Source organism: Pseudoliparis swirei, chromosome 5 (assembly GCF_029220125.1).
Source record: "Pseudoliparis swirei isolate HS2019 ecotype Mariana Trench chromosome 5, NWPU_hadal_v1, whole genome shotgun sequence".
Taxonomy (NCBI): Eukaryota; Metazoa; Chordata; class Actinopteri; order Perciformes; family Liparidae; genus Pseudoliparis; species Pseudoliparis swirei.
In genome coordinates, this window is record NC_079392.1 from 3,203,115 (window position 1) to 3,229,604 (window position 26,490).

Sequence of the window (26,490 nt, forward strand, 5' to 3'; positions counted from 1 at the left end):
TTTTGCAGCTTCATCAGTTTCCCAAAACACACAAGATGCCTCGCCTGATTCATGATTCATGAGTCATATTGTTTCAGCTTCAGAGAGGCCAGCACGGTTTCCAGCTCCATCAGGTAAAACATGTTACATCTATATCCTAACAGTTAAATGACATACTGGAAAAGTTTATTTACAAGATGATGAGAAAAGTGGTGTATTCTTTTTTTAAACTACAGCATCCTGGTTCATTCTAAATGTCAATGTTCTCCGGTTTGACAGCATTGTTATTGTTTAGCTGGCCGACTCAGACAAGATGGCATTCCTAAACCAAGACATCTTACTTCCATTCTCTCACAGCTTCAGATTCGGACAAATAAGCTGTCCAGTTCCACCAGGTAAGACCATTTAAAGCTTGCCAATGAGACAGGTACATCTTTATCTGAACAAGTTAAAGATAACGTTCAGTCTTTTATTCTGTAAACGTGATTTTCTCTTTCTTTGTTACAGTCTGATGCGGTCGTTTTTTGAGAATATATATTAAGCTTGCCACCAAAACCGAGGCGTCCTGGGTCTTTCTGAATGTCCCCAGGTGGATTGTTTTAAGAGCTTACTGTGTGACATCATAGGTTGATATACTGTTTGATTTTATACCTGTCGAATATACTTGTATGATAATATAATAGTGAAACGAAATCTAAAAATCTGCCTTTTTTTGTTATCATTATTTAGTTTGACATGTTATGGCCTGTATAATAATTCCTATGATGTTTACATTCATTCTCAAGTCACAAAATCTAAATAATTTAGGGACTAATTTTTTTTCGTGAGCCAGGACAGTGACAATAAATATTGCCGTTAAAAAATTTATTGGATAAAGTTAAAAAGTTAAGCAAAAAAAAGTTATTCTTCAATGACACATGCTGCACTTAGACTCTATTTTTACATATTTTTGACCTACTATAGAATATTATCTTTTAACATAATTTGCTATGACTTATTTTTCAACATTATTTCCTGCGCATTAATTATTATTTTTTTAATAAAATGTAATAATGTAGTTCGACGTGAAAAAGTAGTAAACAAGATTGTAAAAAAATGTTGTATTTGATGCCATCAAAAGTAAGAAGTAAATAAGTTATAGATTATTATGTAAACTTTTTAAAAAGTAATGTTATAGGAAGCTAGAAAACACATTTTTAGAAAGTCATATTATAGTAAGACAAAATCCATACTATAGTCCGTCATGAAAAGTTAATTTAATACTATAATCTTATAGTGACATATAAAACGTCTAGAAAAGTTATTGTAAAGTATGTCAGAAAAATTGTCAGAAAAAAGTCACAGTATAGGATGACATTTAAAAGTCTATGTATATTATGCCAGAATTTTTTAATTAAAAATGAAAGAATAGTATGCCATTAAAAAAATGATCATATAGCATTTATTTATAGCACCGAATTCATGAATGAATAAAATGTCAATTAATTCAATAAGTTTTGAAGACGTTATAGTATCGTATCCCAATGTCATCATAGTACGGTATGCCGTAAGAAACGTATTGTTTAGCATGCAATTAAAAGGTCATAAAAGATATGAATTATAAATTATACCAGATCATCCACCAAATAATATAAAAGTAGTGCAAGAAAGACATTTTGAGAGATGTGCTCCAATTCCCCAAATAGTGGCTAAACATGAAGACACACATTACAAAGGTATGAGCGTTTTGGTAATTTAGTTGTTATTTGTGTGTGTTAACAGGTTCATTGTTTACAGCCTCTCGCTAAACAACAACAACAACAACAACAACAACAACAGCAAATGGCAGCACAACACGTGACGCACTGGGAGAGCGGTCTCTGGGACTGCTTTGAGGAAGCGAATACCTGTAAGACTCAACACAACGTTGACGTGTGTGCACCGTGTTTTTGTATCGAAGGCCTTGTTACGTCTTTTAGTTTCTTCCACTTGTCGGTGGATACACACGACCGTTTAAAAGTTTGGGGTCACGTAAAAATATGCTTATTTTTCAAAGAAAAGCACTGTTTTTTTCAATGAAGATAACATTAAATGAATCATAAATGCTCTCTCTACATGTTAATGTGTACATGACTATTCTCTGGTGTTTAATGAAGTCTCTACAGAGGTGTGTAGAGGCCCATCTCCAGTGTTCTAATGGTACATTGTGTTATCGCCTTAGAAGACTAGCGGAGGGGTAGAAAACCCTTGTAAACCCTTTTTTTGTGAGCACAGCTGAAAACAGTTATGCTGCTGAGAGAAGCTATAAAACTGGCCTTCCTTTGAGCCACAAGAAGAACTACATTAATATTTACAATAATAATCATTATTTATAACCTCGTCAACGTCTTGACTAGATTTTATATTCATTTGATAAATAAAAGTGTGAGTTTTCATGGAAAACACCAAATTGTCTGGGTGACCCCAAACTTTTTAACGGTAGTGAATGTCCTTTTCTTTTTAGGTTGCTATGGTTTCTGGTGCTGCCCGTGCCTCGCCTGCACGGTTTCAAAACGATTCGGAGAGAACCGCTGCCTCCCCCTGTGTGACATCTTCAGCATGGCCCTCGTAACGGGCCTGGGGGTCCCGCTGGTGGCGCCCCCTGCTGTGCTGTCGCTGAGGGTCGCCATGAGGCACCGATACGGCATCAAGGTAAAGGAGTCGAGCTCAGAGAAATGTTCCTTAGAGACATAATGGTTCTTAAATGGTTCTTTAAACTTAGGCTTTGTGGTTCTGTGAAGAACCATTTATTCATTTGAGACACCTTCATAGGTTATTAGAAGAAATCTTTAAGGAAATAGTTCTTTAGAGAACCCTGGTTTGAAAGGTTCTTTGTGGAACCAGAGATGGTGCCTTAAAGAACCATTTTTTGAACATGCCCCTGATCAAATAAACCAAAGAAAAGCAGAAAAGAAGTGAACGATGTTGATTTACAACCCTGCGTTTCTTCCTTCTCTTCTCTCAGGGATCCATCTGTAAGGACATCACCGTCGCCTGTTGCTGCTGCTGGTGCTCCTGGTGTCAGATGCATCGAGAGATAAAGCGTCGCACGACACCCTTGACCGTCGTCATGGTGCAGCAGCCGAGCGTCGTGCAGCTGCAGCCGAGCGCCATGCAGCTGAGCGCCGTGCAGCTGCAGCCGAGCGCCGTGCAGCCGAGCGTCGTGCAGCTGCAGCCGAGCGTCGTGCAGCTGCAGTCGAGCGTCGTGCAGCTGCAGCCGAGCGTCGTGCAGCTGCAGCAACCGAGCGTGGTGCATCTGCAGCAGCCGAGCGTGGTGCATCTGCAGCAGCCGGCTCCGGTGCTGATGGGTCCTGAACACCCGCCGCCGGCTGGTTTCGTGATCTAACCGTGAGGGATCTCCACGCCACACGGAGCTCTTTGAGGTCTTTCCTGGTCCGGTCAGCTGTATTTACCAGTGAAAATTAAAAGATCATTTTTTTTAATCGTGTCCCTTTGGCATCTCAGTGATATCCTTCATGTATTGCACAATATCATCGGCATTTAATTTAGTGCTTTTGGTCCATCTTGAGTGGTCAACAGGGGTCATGGTTTTTGCTGAGTTTGAAGCCCAGATAGAAAGAAATCCCTAAATAAAGATGAATGTATATATGTATTTATATATAGATATAAATGTTTATATATACATACATATAAACATTTATAAATATATATATATAAACATTTATATATATAGATATATACATTTATATACATACATATAAACATTTATAAATATATACATACATATAAACATTTATATATATATACATACATATAAACATTTATAAATATATATATACATACATATAAACATTTATAAATATATACATACATATAAACATTTATATATATACATATAAACATTTATTTATATATATATACATACACATATTTATATATATATAAACATATAAACATTTATCTATATATAAACACATTTATATATATATACACATATATACACGTCTATATAGATAGATAGATAGATAGATATATACTTTATTAATCCCCAAGGGGAAATTTGTCGAGACAGTAGCAGCAACACACAAGAGTAAAAACAAAACACAAAATGTAAGAAACAGGGATGAAAGATATAGAAGTATACAAGTAAAATAAAAGTAAAATACAAACCAAAATATATATGTAAATATGTAAATATACAACACACATGCATACACAACACACAACAACACTGACAAATCAAATACACAAAGTATTAAATATAGACAGAGTGCAAAAAGCAAAGTGTGTGTATGAGTGCAGAGCAAATGAAATGAAATGTGTGTGTATGTGTGTAGTGCAAACAAATGAGATGTGTGAAGTGCAGATCAACATAGTGTAAGTATTCAGTTATTGCACTATGATCTGGCAAGAGGTGATCTGTTGTAGAGCCTCATAGCCGTCGGCAGGAATGTTCTCCTGTATCTGTCCTTGTGGCAGCGGAGCGTGAGGAGACGTCTGGAGAAAGTCCTCCTCTGTCCCTGTAGGAGGTGGTGGAGAGGGTGGTCCGGGTTGTCCAATATGGACACAAGTTTCTTCAACGTCCTCCTCTCCACCACCTGTTCCAGGTGCTCCAGCTGGCAGCCGATGATGGAGCCAGCCTTCCTAACCAGTTTGTTAAGACGGCTGGTGTCACGGCTCGATGCTGCTCACCCAGCAGACAATGGCAAAGTGCAGCACACTGGCCACAACCGACTGGTAGAATAACTCCAGCATCTTGCTGCACACGTTGAAGGATCGAAGCTTTCTCAGGAAAAAGAGTCGACTCATCCCCTTCCTGTACACAGCGTTGATGTTGGCCTTCCAGTTCAGTCGGCTGTCGATGGAGACGCCCAGGTACTTGTACTCCTCCACCATGTCCACGTCCACTCCCAGGACACTCAGAGGGGGAGGAGCTGTCGCCTTCCTCCTGAAGTCCACCACCATCTCTCTGGTCTTGGCCACGTTCAGCCGCAGGTGGTTCTCATCGGCCCACTTTACAAAGTCGCTCACCACTGCCCTGTACTCCTCCCGTCCATCCCTAATACACCCGACCACTGCAGAGTCATCAGAGTACTTCTGCAGATGGCATGACTCCGTGTTGTACTGGAAGTCACTGGTGTACAGGGTGAAGAGGAAGGAGACAGAACAGTTCCTGTGGGCTCCAACATCACTGACCACCGTTCCAGACAGCACACGCCCATTCTGACAAACTGTGGTCTGCCTGTGAGGTCGTCAGTGATCCAGGAGATGGTGGACGCGTCCACACCGCCACCGCAGCTTCTCACTCAGCAGCAGTGGCTGGATGGTGTTAAATGCACTGGAGAAGTCAAAGAAAGTGACTCTCACAGAGACACCGGTTCCATCCAGGTGCGACTGAGCTCGTTGCAGCAGGTAGATGATGGCGTCGTCCACTCCCACATGAGGCTGGGAAGCAAATTGCAGAGGGTCCAGCGACGATTTCACCTGCGGCCGGAGGTGGGCCAAGACCAGCCTCTCCAGCACCTTCATCACATGGGAGGTGAGCGCGACCGGTCGGTAGTCGTTGAGGCCAGATGGTGCTGACTTCTTTGGGACAGGGACCAGGCACGACGTCTTCCACAGCACGGGACTTCCCCAGCCTCAGGCTGAGGTTGAAGAGGCGCTGCAGGACACCAGACAGCTGGGTGGCGCAGGTCTTTAGGACCCTGGGGCTGATGCCATCAGGACCTTCAGCTCTGCGCTGGTGTAGTTTCTCCAGCTGTCTTCTCACCTGGTCAGTCGTCACAGAGAGGGGAGGGTGGAGGAGCCCATTGTTATTGAGGGCTCGGTGGATGTGCAGCTCAGCAGGGGGGACAGAGGGGGAGGTGTTTGGGAGGTGTGATGTGTGGAGGAGACAGGAGAGGGCTGTGAACTGAACCTGTTGAAGAAACAGTTCAGCTGGTTGGCCCTCTCCAGGGAGCCCCCTGGCTGTCTCCCTCCCACCTTGAAGCCAGTTATCTGCTTCATGCCAGACCACACCTCCCTTGTGTTGTTCAGCTGGAGTTTGGCCTCCAGCTTCCTCCTGTAGGAGTCCTTGCCCTCCCTGAGCTTCACCTTTAGGTTGCGCTGGGCTTTCCTCAGCTCATCCCTGTCTCCAGACCTGAAAGCAGCTTTCTTCATGTTAAGAAGCGCCTTCAGGTCCCTGGTGATCCAGGGCTTGTTGTTGGGGAAGCAGCACAGTCCGTGATGGGATGGTGGTGTGTTCACAGAACTTGATGTATTCCGTGATGCAGTCGGTCATACTGTTGATGTCCTCCCCGTGCGGTCCACACAGCACATCCCAGTCCGTTGACTCGAAGCAGTCCTGTAGAGCGTCGTTAGCCTCCAGAGACCACCTCCTCACAGTCCTGGTGGTCACAGCCTCTTCACCAGAGGAACAGACCTGGTGTCAGCCGGACCAGGTCATGATCAGACCTGCCGAGGGGGGGAAGGGCAGTGGCACTGTATGCGTCCTTAGTATTAGCATACAGCAAGTCCAGAGTTTTATTGTTCCTTGTTGGGCAGTCTATGTATTGATGGAAGGTTGGCAGAGCTTTATCCAATGTGGTGTGGTTAAAGTCACCAGTGATAGCCATGAATGCTCCAGGCTGATGATTCAGCAGAGCAGACACAGTGGAGTGGATGGTGTCCACAGCTTCCTCAGCGTCAGCTGATGGCGGCACGTACACGACAACCACAATGGCGGACGTGAACTCTCTCGGCAAATAGTACGGGCGCATCCCCACGGCCAACAGTTCAATGTTCAGGCTACAGAAGCGCCCCTTCACGCACACATGGTCCGGATGGCACCACCGTTCATTCACATAAACAGCGATCCCCCCCCTCTTCTTACCGCTCTGTGTAGCGTCTCTGTCAGCCCGAACAGTCCTGAAGCCGGGCAAAGACGCGCTGTGATCCGGATAGTCCGCGTGTAGCCACGTCTCAGTGAAGCACAAGAGACTGCTCTCACGGAAGATCCTCTCAGACATTACCAGCGCGCCGAGCTCATCCGTCTTATTCGCCAAAGACCTCACGTTCCCCGTTATGATCGACGGTACCGAGGGTTTGTATCTCCTCGTTTTAGCCCTCCGCTTGACACCCGATCTGCAACCGCGAGCCCTTCTCCGCAGCTCCAGAGGGATCACAGGTCTGTCTCCAGGCAGAAGCTTCGGCCTGCACAGCGCGATCAGCTGAGCACGCGAGTAGACGACGGTCCCCGTCATTGTTTTGCTGTGGCTCTCCGATACTAGTGTAAGTATTCAGTTATTGCACTATGATCTGGCAAGAGGTGATCTGTTGTAGAGCCTCATAGCCGTCGGCAGGAATGTTCTCCTGTATCTCTCCTTGTGGCAGCGGAGCGTGAGGAGACGTCTGGAGAAAGTCCTCCTCTGTCCCTGTAGGAGGTGGAGAGGGTGGTCCGGGTTGTCCAATATGGACACAAGTTTCTTCAACGTCCTCCTCTCCACCACCTGTTCCAGGTGCTCCAGCTGGCAGCCGATGATGGAGCCAGCCTTCCTAACCAGTTTGTTAAGACGGCTGGTGTCACAGGCTCCGATGCTGCTCACCCAGCAGACAATGGCAAAGTGCAGCACACTGGCCACAACCGACTGGTAGAATAACTCCAGCATCTTGCTGCACACGTTGAAGGATCGAAGCTTTCTCAGGAAAAAGAGTCGACTCATCCCCTTCTTGTACACAGCGTTGATGTTGGCCTTCCAGTTCAGTCGGCTGTCGATGGAGACGCCCAGGTACTTGTACTCCTCCACCATGTCCACGTCCACGCCCAGGACACTCAGAGGGGGAGGAGCTGTCGCCTTCCTCCTGAAGTCCACCACCATCTCTCTGGTCTTGGCCACGTTCAGCCGCAGGTGGTTCTCATCGGCCCACTTTACAAAGTCGCTCACCACTGCCCTGTACTCCTCCCGTCCATCCCTAATACACCCGACCACTGCAGAGTCATCAGAGTACTTCTGCAGATGGCATGACTCCGTGTTGTACTGGAAGTCACTGGTGTACAGGGTGAAGAGGAAGGGAGACAGAACAGTTCCCTGTGGGGCTCCAACATCACTGACCACCGTTCCAGACAGCACACGCCCCATTCTGACAAACTGTGGTCTGCCTGTGAGGTAGTCAGTGATCCAGGAGATGGTGGACGCGTCCACACTGGCCACCCGCAGCTTCTCACTCAGCAGCAGTGGCTGGATGGTGTTAAATGCACTGGAGAAGTCAAAGAAAGTGACTCTCACAGAGACACCGGTTCCATCCAGGTGCGACTGAGCTCGTTGCAGCAGGTAGATGATGGCGTCGTCCACTCCCACATGAGGCTGGGAAGCAAATTGCAGAGGGTCCAGCGACGATTTCACCTGCGGCCGGAGGTGGGCCAAGACCAGCCTCTCCAGCACCTTCATCACATGGGAGGTGAGGGCGACCGGTCGGTAGTCGTTGAGGCCAGATGGTGTTGACTTCTTTGGGACAGGGACCAGGCACGGCGTCTTCCACAGCACGGGACTTCCCCCAGCCTCAGGCTGAGGTTGAAGAGGCGCTGCAGGACACCAGACAGCTGGGTGGCGAGGTCTTTGGGACCCTGGGGCTGATGCCATCAGGACCTTCAGCTCTGCGCTGGAGTAGTTTCTCCAGCTGTCTTCTCACCTGGTCAGTCGTCACAGAGAGGGGAGGGTGGAGGAGCCCATTGTTATTGAGGGCTCGGTGGATGTGCAGCTCAGCAGGGGGACAGAGGGGAGGAGGTGTTTGGGAGCTGTGATGTGTGGAGGAGACAGGAGAGGCTGTGAACTGAACCTGTTGAAGAAACAGTTCAGCTCGTTGGCCCTCTCCAGGAGCCCCTGGCTGTCTCCTCCCACCTTGAAGCCAGTTATCTGCTTCATGCCAGACCACACCTCCTTGTGTTGTTCAGCTGGAGTTTGGCCTCCAGCTTCCTCCTGTAGGAGTCATTGCCTCCCTGAGCTTCACCTTTAGGTTGCGCTGGGCTTTCTCAGCTCATCCCTGTCTCCAGACCTGAAAGCAGCTTTCTTCTTGTTAAGAAGCGCCTTCAGGTCCCTGGTGATCCAGGGCTTGTTGTTGGGGAAGCAGCACAGTCCGTGATGGGATGGTGGTGTGTTCACAGAACTTGATGTATTCCGTGATGCAGTCGGTCATACTGTTGATGTCCTCCCCATGCGGTCCACACAGCACATCCCAGTCCGTTGACTCGAAGCAGTCCTGTAGAGCGTCGTTAGCCTCCAGAGACCACCTCCTCACAGTCCTGGTGGTCACAGCCTCTTCACCAGAGGAACATACCTGGGTGTCAGCCGGACCAGGTCATGATCAGACCTGCCGAGGGGGGGAAGGGCAGTGGCACTGTATGCGTCCTTAGTATTAGCATACAGCAAGTCCAGAGTTTTATTGTTCCTTGTTGGGCAGTCTATGTATTGATGGAAGGTTGGCAGAGCTTTATCCAATGTGGTGTGGTTAAAGTCACCAGTGATAGCCATGAATGCTCCAGGCTGATGATTCAGCAGAGCAGACACAGTGGAGTGGATGGTGTCCACAGCTTCCTCAGCGTCAGCTGATGGCGGCACGTACACGACAACCACAATGGCGGACGTGAACTCTCTCGGCAAATAGTACGGGCGCATCCCCACGGCCAACAGTTCAATGTTCGGGCCACAGAAGCGCTCCTTCACGCACACATGGTCCGGATGGCACCACCGTTCATTCACATAAACAGCGATCCCGCCCCCCCTCTTCTTACCGCTCTGTGTAGCGTCTCTGTCCGCCCGAACAGTCCTGAAGCCGGGCAAAGACGCGCTGTGATCCGGATAGTCCGCGTGTAGCCACGTCTCAGTGAAGCACAAGAGACTGCTCTCACGGAAGATCCTCTCAGACATTACCAGCGCGCCGAGCTCATCCGTCTTATTCGCCAAAGACCTCACGTTCCCCGTTATGATCGACGGTACCGAGGGTTTGTATCTCCTCGTTTTAGCCCTCCGCTTGACACCCGATCTGCAGCCGCGAGCCCTTCTCCGCAGCTCCAGAGGGATCACAGGTCTGTCTCCAGGCAGAAGCTTCGGCCTGCACAGCGCGATCAACTGAGCACGCGAGTAGACGACGGTCCCCGTCATTGTTTTGCTGTGGCTCTCCGATACTCACGACAAAGTGAACAAAAGCCACAGTAGAAGTATCGAAAAAAGTAGTTATGGTCCAGTGTCCGACCGTAACTAAGACAAACGTGAAAGAAAAGAAAAAGAAAGAGGAAAAGTGCAAAAAAAGACAATAAAATAAAAGCAAAACGCCACTACTGAAACAAGCAGCCGTTGGCACAGCGCCATTTTGTATATATATATACACACACATCTATATACATACACATATATATATACACATTTATATATATATACATATAAACATTTATATATATATATATACACACACATACAGATATATATATATTGACTAAAACTCATCGTAAGCACGCACTAAAGTAATGAAGTACTTCCTGTTCCTCTTCCAATCTGCTCGTGGGAATGTTTCATGCACATAAATATGCAGAGACAAAAATAATAAATCGGTCGTAATCTCTGAAGCGTTTGGAGCTCGAGGAAACGAACCGTCTCCGTGAAGCAGAGCCGTGAAGCAGAGCCGTGAAGCACGAGGCGGCGGCGAGGACGCGCTCGCATCCGATTGGCGCCTCAGAGAGCCGGTTCGCTCACACGGGCGACTGCATTCCAACCGCCGTCATGGCAACAGGTCACCGACTGGTCGCTCCAGGAAGAAGAGTCGCATGTGAAGCGTGACACGTTCCATTCATTAGTATTGCGCAATATCACGACTCAAAAAAAGGACATTTTAATCAGAGTTCAGATGAATAGTTTTTGTTCATTTCGTTGGTGAATAATTTATTTATTCTTTCTACGGAAAGAAGCACAAATATTCCACATGTATTACATTTTATTTAGTTTTATATTCATTTCTTATTTGACGTCAAACAACAAGAGACGTGCGTATCTTCCCTTATGTCAAACAGTCCGCTGGAGTTATTAAATACTAAATATATATATATTTTTTACAACCCTCGTATTTTCTTTCCCATTAGAAACTGCGTCCAGAACGAAGAACTGCGAACGAGAACGATGAAGCTGGGAGAACCCGACTTCACGAAGAACCTGCAGAGAGAACGGAGAAGGAAACGAGTGAGAAGGCGTCACGCCAAGGAAGTGACATTAAGGAAACGAGTGAGAAGGCTTCACGCCAAGGAAGTGACATTAAGGAAACGAGTGAGAAGGCTTCACGCCAAGGAAGTGACATTAAGGAAACGAGTGAGAAGGCTTCACGCCAAGGAAGTGACATTAAGGAAACGAGTGAGAAGGCGCCACGCCAAGGAAGTGACATTAAGGAAACGAGTGAGAAGGCGTCACGGCAAGGAAGTGACATTAAGGAAACGAGTGAGAAGGCTTCAGAAGGGTTCATCCACATGACCAATGAACAGGTTCATCCACATGACCAATGAACAGGTTCATCCACATGACCAATGAACAGGTTCATCCACATGACCAATGAACAGGTTCATCCTCATGACCAATGAACAGGTTCATCCTCATGACCAATGAACAGGTTCATCACATGACCAATGAACAGGTTCATCCTCATGACCAATGAACAGGTTCATCACATGACCAATGAACAGGTTCATCCTCATGACCAATGAACAGGTTCATCCACATGACCAATGAACAGGTTCATCCTCATGACCAATGAACAGGTTCATCCACATGACTAATGAACAGGTTCATCCTCATGACCAGTTAACAGGTTCATCCTCATGACCAATGAACAGGTTCATCACATGACCAATGAACAGGTTCATCCACATGACCAATGAACAGGTTCATCACATGACCAATGAACAGGTTCATCCACATGACCAATGAACAGGTTCATCCTCATGACCAATGAACAGGTTCATCCTCATGACCAATGAACAGGTTCATCAACATGACCAATGAACAGGTTCATCCTCATGACCAATGAACAGGTTCATCCTCATGACCAATGAACAGGTTCATCACATGACCAATGAACAGGTTCATCCACATGACCAATGAACAGGTTCATCCACATGACCAATGAACAGGTTCATCCACATGACCAATGAACAGGTTCATCCACACGACCAATGAACAGGTTCATCCACACGACCAATGAACAGGTTCATCCACATGACCAATGAACAGGTTCATCCACATGACCAATGAACAGGTTCATCCACATGACCAATGAACAGGTTCATCCACATGACCAATGAACAGGTTCATCACATGACCAATGAACAGGTTCATCACATGACCAATGAACAGGTTCATCCTCATGACCAATGAACAGGTTCATCCTCATGACCAATGAACAGGTTCATCCTCATGACCAATGAACAGGTTCATCCACATGACCAATGAACAGGTTCATCCACATGACCAATGAACAGGTTCATCCTCATGACCAATGAACAGGTTCATCACATGACCAATGAACAGGTTCATCCTCATGACCAATGAACAGGTTCATCCTCATGACCAATGAACAGGTTCATCCACACGACCAATGAACAGGTTCATCCTCTTGGTATCCAGATTCACCTCCATCGTTTTACCTTTTATGCTGCAGCACTTTGAGCAGCGACGTCTCCGGGTTCACCTGGTAGAAGGTTTCCTTCTCCTCGTCTTCAAAGTACAGCTACGAAGTGAAGAGGGGTCAGGTCAGTACATGTGACTATTGTCATTTCATCCGTTATACACAACCACCCTGTTGACATGTGATGTCATAATAAATTACATTTTGAGGTAAAAACACACAAACCTGCAAATTCTCCGAGAGGTACTTCCTGTCCGCGTCCCACGGCGGAAGTTCTTCCCCGAACATGACGGCCAGGTGATCTGAGAAGCTGAACGAGGCAGAATGCAGCCGTGTGAGTTCACCTGGCCTACACCTTAAGCCCCGCCCCCTCCTCTCTACCTCCTTCTGTCTCATGGAGGTCTGGATCTACCGACTATTCACACACTCTTCATATTCATTGAATGTGTTTATGTAACTCTGTAACGCTTCCTTCTGGTCACATGACATCTATTGTTCCTTCTGGTCACATGACATCTATTGTTCCTTCTGGTCACATGACATCTATTCTACCTTCTGGTCACGTGACATCTATTCATCTGTCCATCCTAGAGAGGGATCCTCCTCTCTTGCTCTCCTGAAGGGTTCTTCACTTTTTTATTTACCCATGAAAGGGTTTTTTCTATTTCTTTGGGAGTTGTTCCTGATCCGATGCGAGGTCAAAGGTCAGGGATGTCGTACATGTAAAGCCCTCTGAGGTGAGTTTTACATATCGGGCTGTATCAAATAAACTTGAATTTAAATGAATTTCCAATTAAAAACACACAAAAAATGAATGTGTGTTTCATGAGATGACGTACGGAAGACCCCACAGAGACACGCCCCACACGGAGGTCGTGTTCACAAAGGGGGAGGAGCCAGCTCACCAGCTGTTCTCGGAGAACGCCGAGATGAAGTCGGTCTGCTGGTGCTCGGGGTAGAGGAGGAGGACGGGCCAGTGCAGCGAGCGCCGCTCGTCCAGGAACACCTGGGCCCCCGTGGCCTCCTGGGAGCCCACGCCGTCCAGCTGCAGCGTGGCGGCCGAAGAGCCAACGCCACCCTCCTCTTCCTCCTCCTCCGACCTGCGCCGAGGCTCCGCGGGCCGGAAGAGCTTGATGCCTCGATCCTGCGTGAAAATATTAGAAATCATTTAGAAGAAAAAAAATACCGGTGTAGACATGAGTTTATAAACCGTAATGACACAAATGAATGAGTAAATAAACATTTACACGACCGGTCAAAAGTTTGGGGTCACGGAGAAATGTCCTTATTTTTCAAAGTAAAATCACTGTTTCTTTCAATGAAGATAACATTAAATGAATCATAAACACTCTCTACATAGTTAATGTGTACATGACTATTCTCTGGTGTTAATGAAGTCTCTACATAGTGTGTAGAGGCCCATCTCCAGTGTTCTAATGGTACATTGTGTTATCGCCTTAGAAGACTAACGGAGGGGTAGAAAACCCTTTTATGTGAGCGCAGCTGAAAACAGTTATGCTGGTGAGAGAAGCTATAAAACTGGCCTTCCTTTGAGCCACCAGAAGAACTACATTAATATTTAATATAAAAATCATTGTCTATAACCTCGTCGATGTCTTGACTAGATTTTATATTCATTTTGCAATTACTTGATAAATTAAAGTGTGAGTTTTCATGGAAAAAAACAAAATGTGTCTGGGTGACCCAACACTTTTGAACGCTAGTGGATATAAATGTTTATTCTTTTAATCAAACTGCCTGAATGATCGTATGAATAAAATACTTTTCCATGACTTTTAATGATTACATTTTTTTTGAAGGACTTTTCGAGGCCTGGAAATAACTTTTTTTAAATTCCATGACTTTCCAGGTTTCCCATGACCCTGTATGACCCCTGTGGAACGTGTTGTACCTTTATAGCAGCCAGAAGAGCTTCTCTCTCCGCATGCAGCTTCTTCTCTTTGATCTTGGCCTTCCTGGCGTCTCTCTCTGTTGCTCTCTGCGGCACAAACATTAAAAAAATAAACAAACAGGGTTTTATGTTTAAACGGAATTATTTTCACAATAATACAGAGAAAAAGTTACAAATGTAATCCAGTCTTCCTTCAACCCTCTGGGGGCATTTTCTCGATTTTGCACAATTTCACAAGATTTCTTAAATTCACCTTTTAAAGCCACTTGCATATCCCACATATGATGTGTTTCACATCAAAAGTTGCATAACAATCTCAGCTCTCTATATAATGAGTCACAATTATCCTGAGGCACAAGTGTAAAGAGGTAATTTGGCCCCAAAGCTGAAGACTGAAGAACGATTTTTAAAGATCCTTCATATCTCTTGTGAAAACATTTATTTACTCACGTGGATGAACTGTTTTGGGTTTTGAAATTGGTTTACCAAAATATCTTGGGATCACAAAAGCAGTGAAATATATATGAATAACATGATATATACATGTGAATAAATGTCTAAAACCAAATTTTGTAATATCGTTATTTGAGTAGAAATTATAAAAATGGGAGAAATGACTTGATATCCTGCAGTTGAAGCTTCACGGGGTGCAGAAGACTCATCAGAGATCATTGACCGCAATACTGCCACTTTAAAGTTGATTTATGTATACATTTAATTTGAATTAAAAAGCTATGTTATGTGTTATTCACTTGTATTATTCTGAGTTGAAGACAAAAAGGAATCTAGAGGTTTTTTGAGTAGAAATGATGTGTGTCTGTGACACCGTTCACGTATTATCACGGAGAAATAAATATTTTGAAAAAACGTAAATAAACACGCGTCAGTGTCGCCCAGGAGATTAAAGCTCCTCCCCCAAATAACCTTCTGCTTGCACCTTGTGTTTATCGGCTGCTGCTCTCAGCTCCTGCAGCTTCTTGTCGGTGGGATGACGCTGGAGCCCCTCGTCACACCACTGGACGGCCTCCGCAAAGTTACGCAGCTCCATGCAACTCTGAGCGCCTGCAGCAACACATCGAATACACATTGTTTTAGGTCATTATTATATGCAGAGTTTTAGTTTTGTTATGATTAATATACGCTGTTATGCTTTAATAATAGTACAGAATTTCCAAGCATATTCTGTGTGACCAGACGGCTTGTATGACATACCTCTGGTTAAGGCTTTCAGGTGGTCTGGTTTGATCTTCTTTGCAGCTGCAGCATCGTTCAACGCAGATCGCATGTTACCTAAATGTAAACAGGATAAAAATTACAATTAAGAAGAAAAAAACATGCAAATGTTTTTACATGTAAGTTTATTTTCTGTACAATTAAAAAACAGAAATGTCATGCATTCTGGATTCATTACAAATCAACTGAAATATTGCAAGCCTTTTATTCTTTAATATTGCTGATTATGGCTTACAGCTTAAGAAAACTCAAATATCCTATCTCTAAATATTAGAATATCATGAAAAAGTATACTAGTAGGGTATTAAACAAATCACTTGAATTGTCTAATTAACTCGAAACACCTGCACGGGTTTCCTGAGCCTTGACAAACACTCAGCTGTTATAAATCTTTTTTTTGACTTGGTCTGAGGAAATATTCAAATATTATGAGATAGGATTTTAGAGTTTTCTTAAGCAATATTAAAAGAAAAAGGCTTGCAATATTTCAGTTGAAATATGCAAATGTTTTTACATGTAAGCATATTATACATATATACATATATATATGATTTTATATATATTATATAAATATATATATATAATATTTATATATGATATATTATTATATAAATATATCATATATATATATTATATCATATATAAATAGTATATATAAAAATATTATATATCATATATAAATATTATATATATATATGATAATAATAATATAATATATATCATATATATAAATATGATATAATAATATAATATATATCATATATATATATATATATAAATATTATATATATATATATATATATATGAGACATCCTCACCCAGGTGAAAGTGTGCTGCTGCCCGGTTGGTGAGGAGGACTGTGTCCAGCTCCTGGTCTCCACATTTCTTCTTCAACCCTTCAGTGTAGGACGTTATGGCCTTCTTGTAGTTCTTCTCCTGGAAGAACGCATTCCCCTCGTCCTTCAGGCTCTTAGCTTGCTCTGGGGGGCGAATTATGGGATGTTAACATCATCAAGTCTAGAAAATCAGTTTCCAGTGAAGCTCGAGGGCCCCCGCTACCTGCCGGGGGCCTGTCCTGGTCGTGGATGAGGGCCTGCAGACAGGCCAGCTCCGGGTACTGCTGCGGGTCGATCTCCTCAGGGGCTTCCTTCATGAACATCGGGATTTTATCAAACTCCTGCATGAGACCACATCAACAACACGTCAATAGATGGGACCGGAAACGTAGACATGCCTGTATGGAACGCGAGTCAACAACACGTTAAAACGGAGACACATTGTCCCGTTTCTTATGTTATTAACCGGGTGGCGTGTTGCCGTTACCTCCTGCCAGTTGTCTTCACTTAAGGCGTTTTTATAGTTGCGGATCTTGAAGTTGTCCATGAACGCGTCCATGCCGTCGTCGCCGTCGTGTTGCTCCGACGCCGCCATCTCGGATTAGCGTGTGTAAAAGCGCGATTTAGTCGTTTAAATATTATATACACGTCGACGAGAGGATTTGCTAACACCAGCACGTCGGGGATGTTGACGTTAACCTTTCCACAAGTTGCCCAGCTTCATGTTTACACATGTGTGCGCGCGGTCCGACGTGAATAAAGATCCGTGCGGAAACACAGGACCGGGTGGAAACATTGGTTCCGCCGCCGCGAGAACAACCGATGACGATGGGAAAAAATTTACTCGTCACCCAATTAACGTAAACAGGTATATTAATGTTAATTTCAGGACGTATTTTTGCTACAGAACACACATTGTGATTATTTGTGTTTTTTATTTTATTCTCATGGGACAATAAAAGACTAAATGAAATTGAACACATCTTGTTTATTACAACAAGGACCAAATGCAACTTAATATCCCAGAAGGTTCATGATGGAGCTTTTTTTCGTGAGTTACTTTATCAGCAATGTCGTTCAGTAGGGAAACAAAATAAATAAACTCCCAGTCCTCTTAAGACAAAAAACATACACAGCTTTTCTGTGCATCATACACACACAAAAATAAAACATGCCTTTTCTCCACATTCCCAGTTGTTATTCATACAGTTTCCACTCTTCCCAGAAGATCCAAGAGTGCATCTTTACTGAGGAACATCGTCTCGCTCGTCCCCTGACAAATCACCTCAAACCTGGGCGTGTCCTCCAGCGCCGCCCGTCCCACCACCACCACGTACGGGTAGCCGAGGCTGCCGGCGTCCTTCAGCCTCTTCCCGATGGTCAAGTGCGTGCGGTCGTCGAGAACAACCTCGCCTCTCAAATTAGGCCCCGCCTCCCCCAGAGCGCGAACCAGCTCCTCCGCCGAAGCCGCCGCGTCGTCCGCCTTGCTGCCCTTCTTCGGGGGCAACACGCACACCTGGTACGGGGCGAGGAGGCCCGGCCAGCGGATCCCGTCCTCCGTGGACAGAACCTCGACGGCGGCCGCGAGAATCCGGGTCACCCCGAGGCCGTAGCAGCCCATCTGAGCGACGGCGGGCTTGTTCTGCGCGTTGCTGAAGGCGGCGCCGAATACGCGCGAGTACTTTTCCCCCAGGAAAAAGGTGTGTCCGACCTCGATGCCCTTCGACTCCGCCAGCGCGGCGGCGCCGCACCGCGGGCAGTCCGTTCCGCCCGACGACACCGTCTCCACGTTGGCGGCGAAGGAGCAGCGTCCGCAGACCAGCAGCCGGTCCTCGCCGACGTCCGCCGGCAGCTGGAACTCGTGGGAGAGTTTCCCGCCGATGTTGCCCGTGTCCGCCTGCACCTGAACGCAGCGCAGACCCAGGCGGGCGAAGAGCGCGGCGTACGCCCGGCACACGGAGGCGTAGGTGCGGCGAGCCGCTTCCTCGTCGGCGTCGAACGAGTACATGTCCTTCATGTAGAACTCGCGCCCGCGGAGCAGGCCGAACCTCGGCTTCTGCTCGTCTCGGAATTTGCGGGTGATCTGTGTCGGATTTTCAAAATAAAATCAGGATAAAACGGGCACTCTGTAGAGCGCATACCTTCGCATATCACAAGATTGGGCATTGAATTATGAACATGTTGGCATTAGTTGCATGCCAATTGGATACAAATTGACCGCGCTATGGTAAAAAGAAGATTTTGACCTTTGACCCGATCGATCCCACAATCTAATCAAATGGTCCCCGGATAATAACCAATCATCCCACCAAATTTCATGCGATTCGGTTTAATACTTTTTGAGTTCTGCGAATCAAATGCATACAAATAAATAAATAAATAAATACACGGCGATCAAGACATTACCTTCCGCTTTTTCAATGCGAAGGTAAATATTTTTTAAATTATTATTAGCAACTCATTATAATAAATACAGTAGCGACATGATGAATAAACGACCTGATAGAGGAGCAGAGGGAGCTGCCGGTAGGAGAGCGTCGCCTGGTGAGCGACCAGCGTCGTCACCGCCTCCTCGTGCGTGGGGCCCAGGCAGTACTCGGCGCCGTGGCGGTCCTTCAGGCGGAACAGCTCCTTCCCCATCAGGTCCCAGCGCTCGCTGGTTTTCCAGAGGTGAGCGGAGCACAAGCTGGGCATGTCCAACTTCTGCCCACCGATGCCCTGCATCTCCTGGTCGATCACTCTCACCTGTTCATACATCATAGTCTTTGCTCTCATATTTTTATTTTGTGTTATTAATACAGAACAATCCTTTCTGTTTAGGCCTCTAATATGATATTTAAATGTATCTGTAAAAGACAATGTTATTCTGATATTGTTTATATGGTTTTGCTGTGTGTTGTGCTGACTGTAAACAAATAAACTACATGCATATGATTTATCTTTTAGTCTTTTCATGCTAGTGTTCTAAATGTTAATAAATAACAGCAATTAAAATTAAAATAAACTAATTAATTTGAAAAGGAAAATATTATTCTTATGTTTTTAACACAATAATGTTATTTAATATAAAGCAGAAACAAAATAAACTACATATATATGATTTATCTTTGAGTCTTTTGTTGCTAGTTTTCTAAATGTTAATAATACTGAAAAATGCTATCTATTTAGGGCTCTAATATGATATTTAAATATATATATCTGAAAAGGAAAATATTATTCATGTATTGTTTATATGGTTTTACTGTTGACAATAAAGCAGAAACCAAATAAACTACATGCCTATTATTTATCTTTTAGTCTTGTGTTGCTAGTTTTCTAATTGTTAATAAATAATAGCAGTTAAAATAAAATAAAACATAATAATGAATGAAAACAGGAAGAAAGCTAATTTAAAAAATCTTCATTTGTTTTCATACAGCTGGGTCACAGATTAATATCACAACTGTGGACATTTATTTTATTTTAAAGTTGATTTAACCAGGAAAAGCCTCTGAGATCAAAAATCTCCAGATTAACCACGATTACTCGGCATGTATAATCCTAATAATATATGTTTAATTGTACATTAAAAAAACAAAAACTAGTCTCACCAGCTTCTCCATGGAGCGGACGATGGTGGGAAGGTAGTAGTAGCAGCCGGGATTGGACGGGTGGATGAGCCCGGCCTGCTGCATGAGCCTTTGACTCTTGCAGGTGAGCTCGCCCTGCAGCCGGCTGTCCGGCCCGGCGTCACGCAGGTTGGAGGGCTGGTAGAGGCGCGACACCAGCAGCGCGGGTTTGGCGGAGGCGGGAACATCGGCCCGCTCGGCACATCCCGAATGGGTCCTCCTGGGAAGGGCCGAGGTTCTGTAGAGCCGCTGGAAGACTCTCGGCCAAACGCGATTCACTGTGGGCTCCATGGAGAACCCACGAGACCAACAGGAAGGGCTCAAACTACGAGTTCAGAGAGAAGAACATGAGATTAAATTTATGAAGTGAATATGCAAAATATTCTCCGGTTCGAGCTCCAACAAAAGGCCAAAAGTCTGTTGATCAAATATATATAATATAAAATAAACAATTCCGAGATCAATCAAATAAATAATTGATAAAACTAGTCAATAAGGAAAATAATAGTGTACGGCCCTACAATCTGTGGTGGAAAATAGGTAATGTACATAATAATGCATCAACAATTATAACTACTTCATAAAAATGTTTCTGAAATGGGACATTTGAAAGATTTTTTAAATAGCTTTCTGAAGTATCTTTTTTAATGCATAACTTTTATTCATAAGTAATTCTACCCTGTTGTAATGCTACTTGGACTTCAGTTTAACATCGGAGTACTTCGTCCACCAGTAACACATTATATATATATATACTTACTATCTTTATGCAGCAGCGACCATCATTTAATCCATGAAGGGGAAATATTTATTTTAATAATGATATATATTAAAACATATATTAATTACAATAATATAATATATACATTAATAGATATCATATATATATACATATTGTTTTAAATATATATTTTAATAGATATTATATATATACAAATAATAATAAATACAAAAATATATATATGTATATATATATAAAAATATAATACAGATATATTAAAATAAATATCTCCCCATCAGGGGTTAAATGATGGTCGCTGCTGAATACAGGTAGTGAGTCAACAGGTGAAGTCAAGGTCGTCAACACTCAGTCATCTTCTACTCGAACCTCTCAGCTCCAGAGTAAACACAGACCCAGAGGTTCGGTGGTGAACATAGATCCACCGACAGTCCCACGTGACCTCAACTGACACATTCACAGGTAACAGGCACCTGTTAGCTAACGTTAGCAGTGTAGCTCGCTTGGGTCTCACGTCACGAGGTCGCTACGTCACAAGTAAACAAGACTCACACGGGAGCGACAAAGACTGTCCGAGAGTTCCGAGTCGATTATTTGAGCAGATGAAGAAACAGGGGCACTTTGTTTCAAGTTGACGGACTGCAGAACACAACGGAGGGTCCCGGCGACATGTTGTCTTCATCAGCTACACATCCGGAGCCTCGGCTCGTTATTGCGACATCGCCCCCTGCAGGCGCGGAGTGGTAATGCAGCGGCAGAGGAGAGTAACGGTGCCGTCAGGTGGTGTTTCTCAGTCAAAAGTGGGGTTGAAATGGACTACATCAGTGTTGTGCTTCCCATCCAGGAGAAGAAATACATCTGAGTATAATACAGTCCAGTAAAGGAACCTTAATGCCCAAAAATATAATTTAATAAACACTTAAATAATATGATAAGGGTATCATGACACAACTGGTGCATCGTGGCATTATTGTATAGGTGCATATACTATATAGTGAACTCTGAGGGTCTATTAGCTCCACATTACATTAGGGCTTCCTTAATAATCCAAATATCTGTTCACAGAGATTACTTCTCTGGCTTTTGGGTGTACGACTTATAAGTTAAGTTGCATATTGTCTGTGACGAGAGATTAAAAAAACATATATATCAAGAAAAAAGACAAATAATAAACCTTCATCCCAGTACACATGACAGTTACGTCTATGTGCAGCAGACAGCAGCTACAGGGCCTCGGGCAATGCTTTTAAGTTAAATACTATAAATCAAATCATGAAAATGATGTCCAATTCGTCGTCTCTTTTATTTACCACCGAGACAAACGTCATGACGCATGATCCCAATCAGCTCCAGACAACTGATGGAGGAACGGAACATTAGGAAGGAGAATAACATACGAATAAAAGCATTTATTTAGATAGATGACCACAGAAAAATAAAGGTTCTTAAATGGTTCTTTAAAAGGCTTTGTGGTTCTATGAAGAACCATTTTTCATTTGAGACACCTTTAGGTTCTTTGAAGAACTATTTAAGGAAATGGTTCTCTAAAGAACCCTGGGTTGAAAGGTTCTTTGTGGAACCAGAAATGGTGCCTTAAAGAACCATTTTTTGAAGGTTCTCTGAGACACCTTTATAGGTTCTTTGAAGAACTCTTTAACGACACGGTTCTTTAAAGAGGGGTGTGTGTGTGTGTGTGGGGGGGTGGGGGGTATTTGGTAACATTGATGAGTTTTTATTGAACGTGGTCATGTACTTTTTTGCCTGTTGTTGACATTACGCTCCGTGTTTGTGCTCGACAGCTCTTTATGTCTGCAATTTGAAACCATTATGAGTCAATGATACATGGACACACACACACACACGCACGCACGTACACACACACACAGACATATATTCCTGAGCCAATTAGGTGCGTGTGCTTGTTTTCATCCATTTATCTTGAGGCCCTTGTTGTCAGATTTGGTTTTCAGAGACTGAACGTCTCCTGGAGATAATAATAATATCAATAATCACATCACCACAGATCATATCTGCAAAACCACGTTTGTCTATTTGTAATATTGAAAACAAACTTAGTTCAAGGTTTCAGGGAATCTATCATTTTAAATATACAGTAATACACATTACAATGTATCATTTTAAATATACTGTAATACACATTACAATGTATCATTTTAAATATACTGTAATACACATTACAATGTATCATTTTAAATATACAGTAATACACATTACAATGTATCATTTTAAATAAACTGTAATACACATTACAATGTAGCATTTTAAATATACTGTAATACACATTACAATGTAGCATTTTAAATATGCTGTAATACACATTACAATGTATCATTTTAAATATACAGTAATACACATTACAATGTATCATTTTAAATATACAGTAATACACATTACAATGTAGCATTTTAAATATACTGTAATACACATTACAATGTAGCATTTTAAATATACTGTAATACACATTACAATGTAGCATTTTAAATATACTGTAATATGCATTATAAGGATGTAAGTTTGGTTTCTGAAGTGAAAGAAATAATAAATCTAATTCTATTGATCCCGTCTTCTCCTCCTCAGTTATCAAGGAGCAGTGTCTTGCTCAAGGGCACTTCCACACGTAAGCTATACGGGAATCGAACCTTGTGGACACAATCTGCCTCTTTTTTATTATTAATATGAAGAAAAAAAAAAAAAGTAAGCAAACCGAAAGACTTTTTAACATCTCAGGAGTTCTCCTTTCCATTTCTCTATTGTTGTTGTTTTTCTGCTCCCTGCATGTGGACAACCATAAAACATTTCAGTTATAAATGTAACGTCATTGACATTCTGGGATGGGGTCATCAGCTCCACCATCAGCCCCCTAACGACCTCCGTCAACATTGACTTTCTGCCTCTCAAACGGCCGTAAAGAGCGTGACATCTGTTTGGGAATCACTTTGCATCCCATAATGAGCCCCGGGGTCCGGCTGGAGGCCGTAATCACACGGAGGAGGATGCACTCGTCTTCTGAGAGGCTGTAAAAAAGAAAAAAGAAAAAAGGGAACCACGGCTTGTCACTCTAAAAAAAAACGGTGGAACGGAAACATCAAATGTCACGACAGAGTGACGTGTGTGTGTGTGTGTGTGTGTGTGTGATGGGGATGGGCTAGTTAGAGGGAGGAAGCGGGAGAGATACTCATCGTGGAGGAGCTGGAAGGTGGATGCTATATAACAAGAGGAGAATCGGGGGAAGAAGAGGAAGAAGAAAGAAACTCCGGAGACGATCTGCAAGATTAATAATAAAAAAATAAAATAAAAAAAGATAAACCGACTTCTTTTCCTCCCAGGAACCAGAACCGGGCTCCACGGAGAAGCGGATCCAGCATGCGTGCCGCGGGGGTTCTGCCGCTGCTGCTTTGCGCGGCGCTGTGCGCGGCGGCCGAGGTGAAGGCGGTGAAGCTGTGCGGTCGGGAGTTCCTGAGGGCCGTGGTCTACACCTGCGGAGGCTCCCGCTGGAGGAGGCTGCTCGGGGAGGAGGACACGGACCGTGAGCTCCATTATATTCACAATTACAAATAACTTATTTTATTTTGTATCATTCAAAATAATATTTATTGATTTTTTTGTGCGTACCTATAGTACAGGAAGTAGAGAGAGGACACACAACAAAGAACAACAACAACACGCTATTAAAGTATCAGATGAGGCGTGTGTTGCCCCTCTAGTGACATCAGGGGCAACATTTTATTTCTTAGGGGCCCTTTTGACCTTTGCCCTTTGTGTGTTTCGGCTGCTGCCTCCGGGTCACCCCGGACCGAGAAGAAAAACAGTTGCATTGGATGCGTTTTAACTATGTTTAATAGTTGTTAAAAAAATTAAATGACAATAAATAACCACAATTGAATCTGATAATCTGATTTCTTTGTTTTTTTGTTAAAAAAATCTAAAAAAACACTTTGAATGTGTAAACTATTTCCTAATAGTCACATTATTGCCTAATAGTCTTATTAGTATATATATATAATATAGATATTCATTCTGTGGGCGTACAAGACAGACGAGGTGGAGCAGAGACATCACCGGCTGTCTGACCTTGTTAGGCCGAAGAGCCACACATCAGGATTAAAAGGGTCTCTCTCTCTCCCCCCTCTCTCTCCCTCTTACCTCCACCTCTCTCTCCCTCTTACCTCCACCTCTCTCTCTCTCCCCTCTCTCTCCCTCTCTCTCCCTCTTACCTCCACCTCTCTCCCCCCCCCTCTCTCTCTCTCCATCTCCACCTCTCTCTCAGGATTAAAGAGTTATTTGTGCAGTCATTTGAGGTTTTTACATGTTATAGTTTTTTTTTGTTGGTGGATATATTTCACCAGAAAAAGTCATTTCAAGAAATTAGATGAGGTCAATAAAGTCTGAATAGAATTCAGACTTGTGGGCGTGACCCTGTTGCTTGACCTTGTGGTGACCTTGTGGTTCCAGGTGCGACCGCCGGGGACCAGAGCGGCCCGGAGAGCCTCGGGCTGCCGGGCTCCGAGCCGAGCCGCCGGGACATCAACAACATCCTGACCACGGTGTGCTGCCAGGTGGGCTGCAGGAAGAGCGACCTGGCCTTCCTCTGCTGAGGGCCACGCCCCCTGACACGCCCCGCCCCCTCCTCTCTCTCCAAAATGACTGCCCTCTCACATCTCGACAACCTGAATCAAAATGTGCTGAAGTCCTAAAGTCACGTGATCACGTCGCCTCGTACTTGATTTGTTTTACTTTTATGGTTTGTAGATTTGAGTTTCTCTACTGTCGTGTTTCTTTACTGTCGTGAAGTTTTATTCCATTTTTTTGTTGTCCAATAAATCTTCTTGCTCAGGTCGTGACGTTCTGTGATGAGGTCGAGTTTTAAACCTGAAGACACAAATTTACTCAAGAAGAACGTAAAAACATCAAGGGACAAAGAAGCATCACACATCAGCATTACACACACACACACACACAGACTTTCACACTCTCACACACACACACACATAGAGACTCTCACACACACACACACACACACACACATAGACTCTCTCACACATATACTCTCACACACACACACACACACACAGATTCTCACACACACACACACAGACTCACACACACACACAGACTCTCTCACACACACACACACACACACATAGACTCTCTCACACACACACACACACACATAGAGACTCTCTCACACACACACATAGACTCACACACACACACACATAGACTCTCACACACACACACAGACTCTCACACACACACACAGACTCTCACACACACACACACACACACACAGACTCTCACACACACACATAGAGACTCTCACACACACACACACACACACACACACATAGAGACTCTCACACACACACACACACACACATAGAGACTCTCACACACACACACACACATAGACTTTCACACACACACATACAGACTCTCACTCAAACACACACACACACACACACACACACACACACACACACACACACACACACACACACACACACACACACACACACACACACACACACACACACACACACACAC

At 44.0% G+C, this 26,490-nt stretch overlaps 4 protein-coding genes and 1 long non-coding RNA gene across 5 annotated transcripts; 2 read left to right on the top strand and 3 right to left on the bottom strand.

Annotated features, from left to right (window-relative positions):
* Positions 1-1,673: 1,673 nt before the first annotated feature.
* On the top strand, positions 1,674-3,445 carry LOC130194127 (uncharacterized). Its single transcript, XM_056415021.1, has 4 exons — positions 1,674-1,694; positions 1,741-1,867; positions 2,462-2,649; positions 2,963-3,445. Exons 1-4 carry the CDS (start codon positions 1,674-1,676, stop codon positions 3,341-3,343), a joined length of 717 nt encoding a protein of 238 aa, XP_056270996.1. The 3' UTR covers positions 3,344-3,445.
* Positions 3,446-10,902: 7,457 nt separating this feature from the next.
* Positions 10,903-17,418, bottom strand: ttc4 (tetratricopeptide repeat domain 4). The gene is made up of 10 exons (XM_056415265.1): positions 17,066-17,418; positions 16,802-16,919; positions 16,561-16,722; positions 15,722-15,799; positions 15,447-15,571; positions 14,510-14,596; positions 13,503-13,741; positions 12,823-12,907; positions 12,617-12,699; positions 10,903-11,135 (listed from the first exon to the last, which is right to left on the bottom strand). Exons 1-10 carry the CDS (start codon positions 17,171-17,173, stop codon positions 11,036-11,038), a joined length of 1,185 nt encoding a protein of 394 aa, XP_056271240.1. The 5' UTR covers positions 17,174-17,418; the 3' UTR covers positions 10,903-11,035.
* A 128-nt stretch (positions 17,419-17,546) lies between these two features.
* Positions 17,547-21,616, bottom strand: pars2 (prolyl-tRNA synthetase 2, mitochondrial). The gene is made up of 4 exons (XM_056415263.1): positions 21,478-21,616; positions 20,169-20,511; positions 19,078-19,323; positions 17,547-18,661 (listed from the first exon to the last, which is right to left on the bottom strand). Exons 2-4 carry the CDS (start codon positions 20,475-20,477, stop codon positions 17,780-17,782), a joined length of 1,437 nt encoding a protein of 478 aa, XP_056271238.1. The 5' UTR covers positions 20,478-20,511; positions 21,478-21,616; the 3' UTR covers positions 17,547-17,779.
* Positions 21,617-22,844: 1,228 nt separating this feature from the next.
* LOC130193566 (uncharacterized) lies at positions 22,845-24,348 on the bottom strand. Its single transcript, XR_008831664.1, has 2 exons — positions 24,258-24,348; positions 22,845-23,960 (listed from the first exon to the last, which is right to left on the bottom strand). It is a non-coding gene; the product is annotated as an uncharacterized LOC130193566 (long non-coding RNA).
* On the top strand, positions 23,954-26,027 carry insl5a (insulin-like 5a). The gene is made up of 2 exons (XM_056414096.1): positions 23,954-24,472; positions 25,399-26,027. The coding sequence occupies exons 1-2, from the start codon at positions 24,310-24,312 to the stop codon at positions 25,539-25,541; spliced, it is 306 nt and encodes a 101-aa protein (XP_056270071.1). The 5' UTR covers positions 23,954-24,309; the 3' UTR covers positions 25,542-26,027.
* Positions 26,028-26,490: the final 463 nt, after the last annotated feature.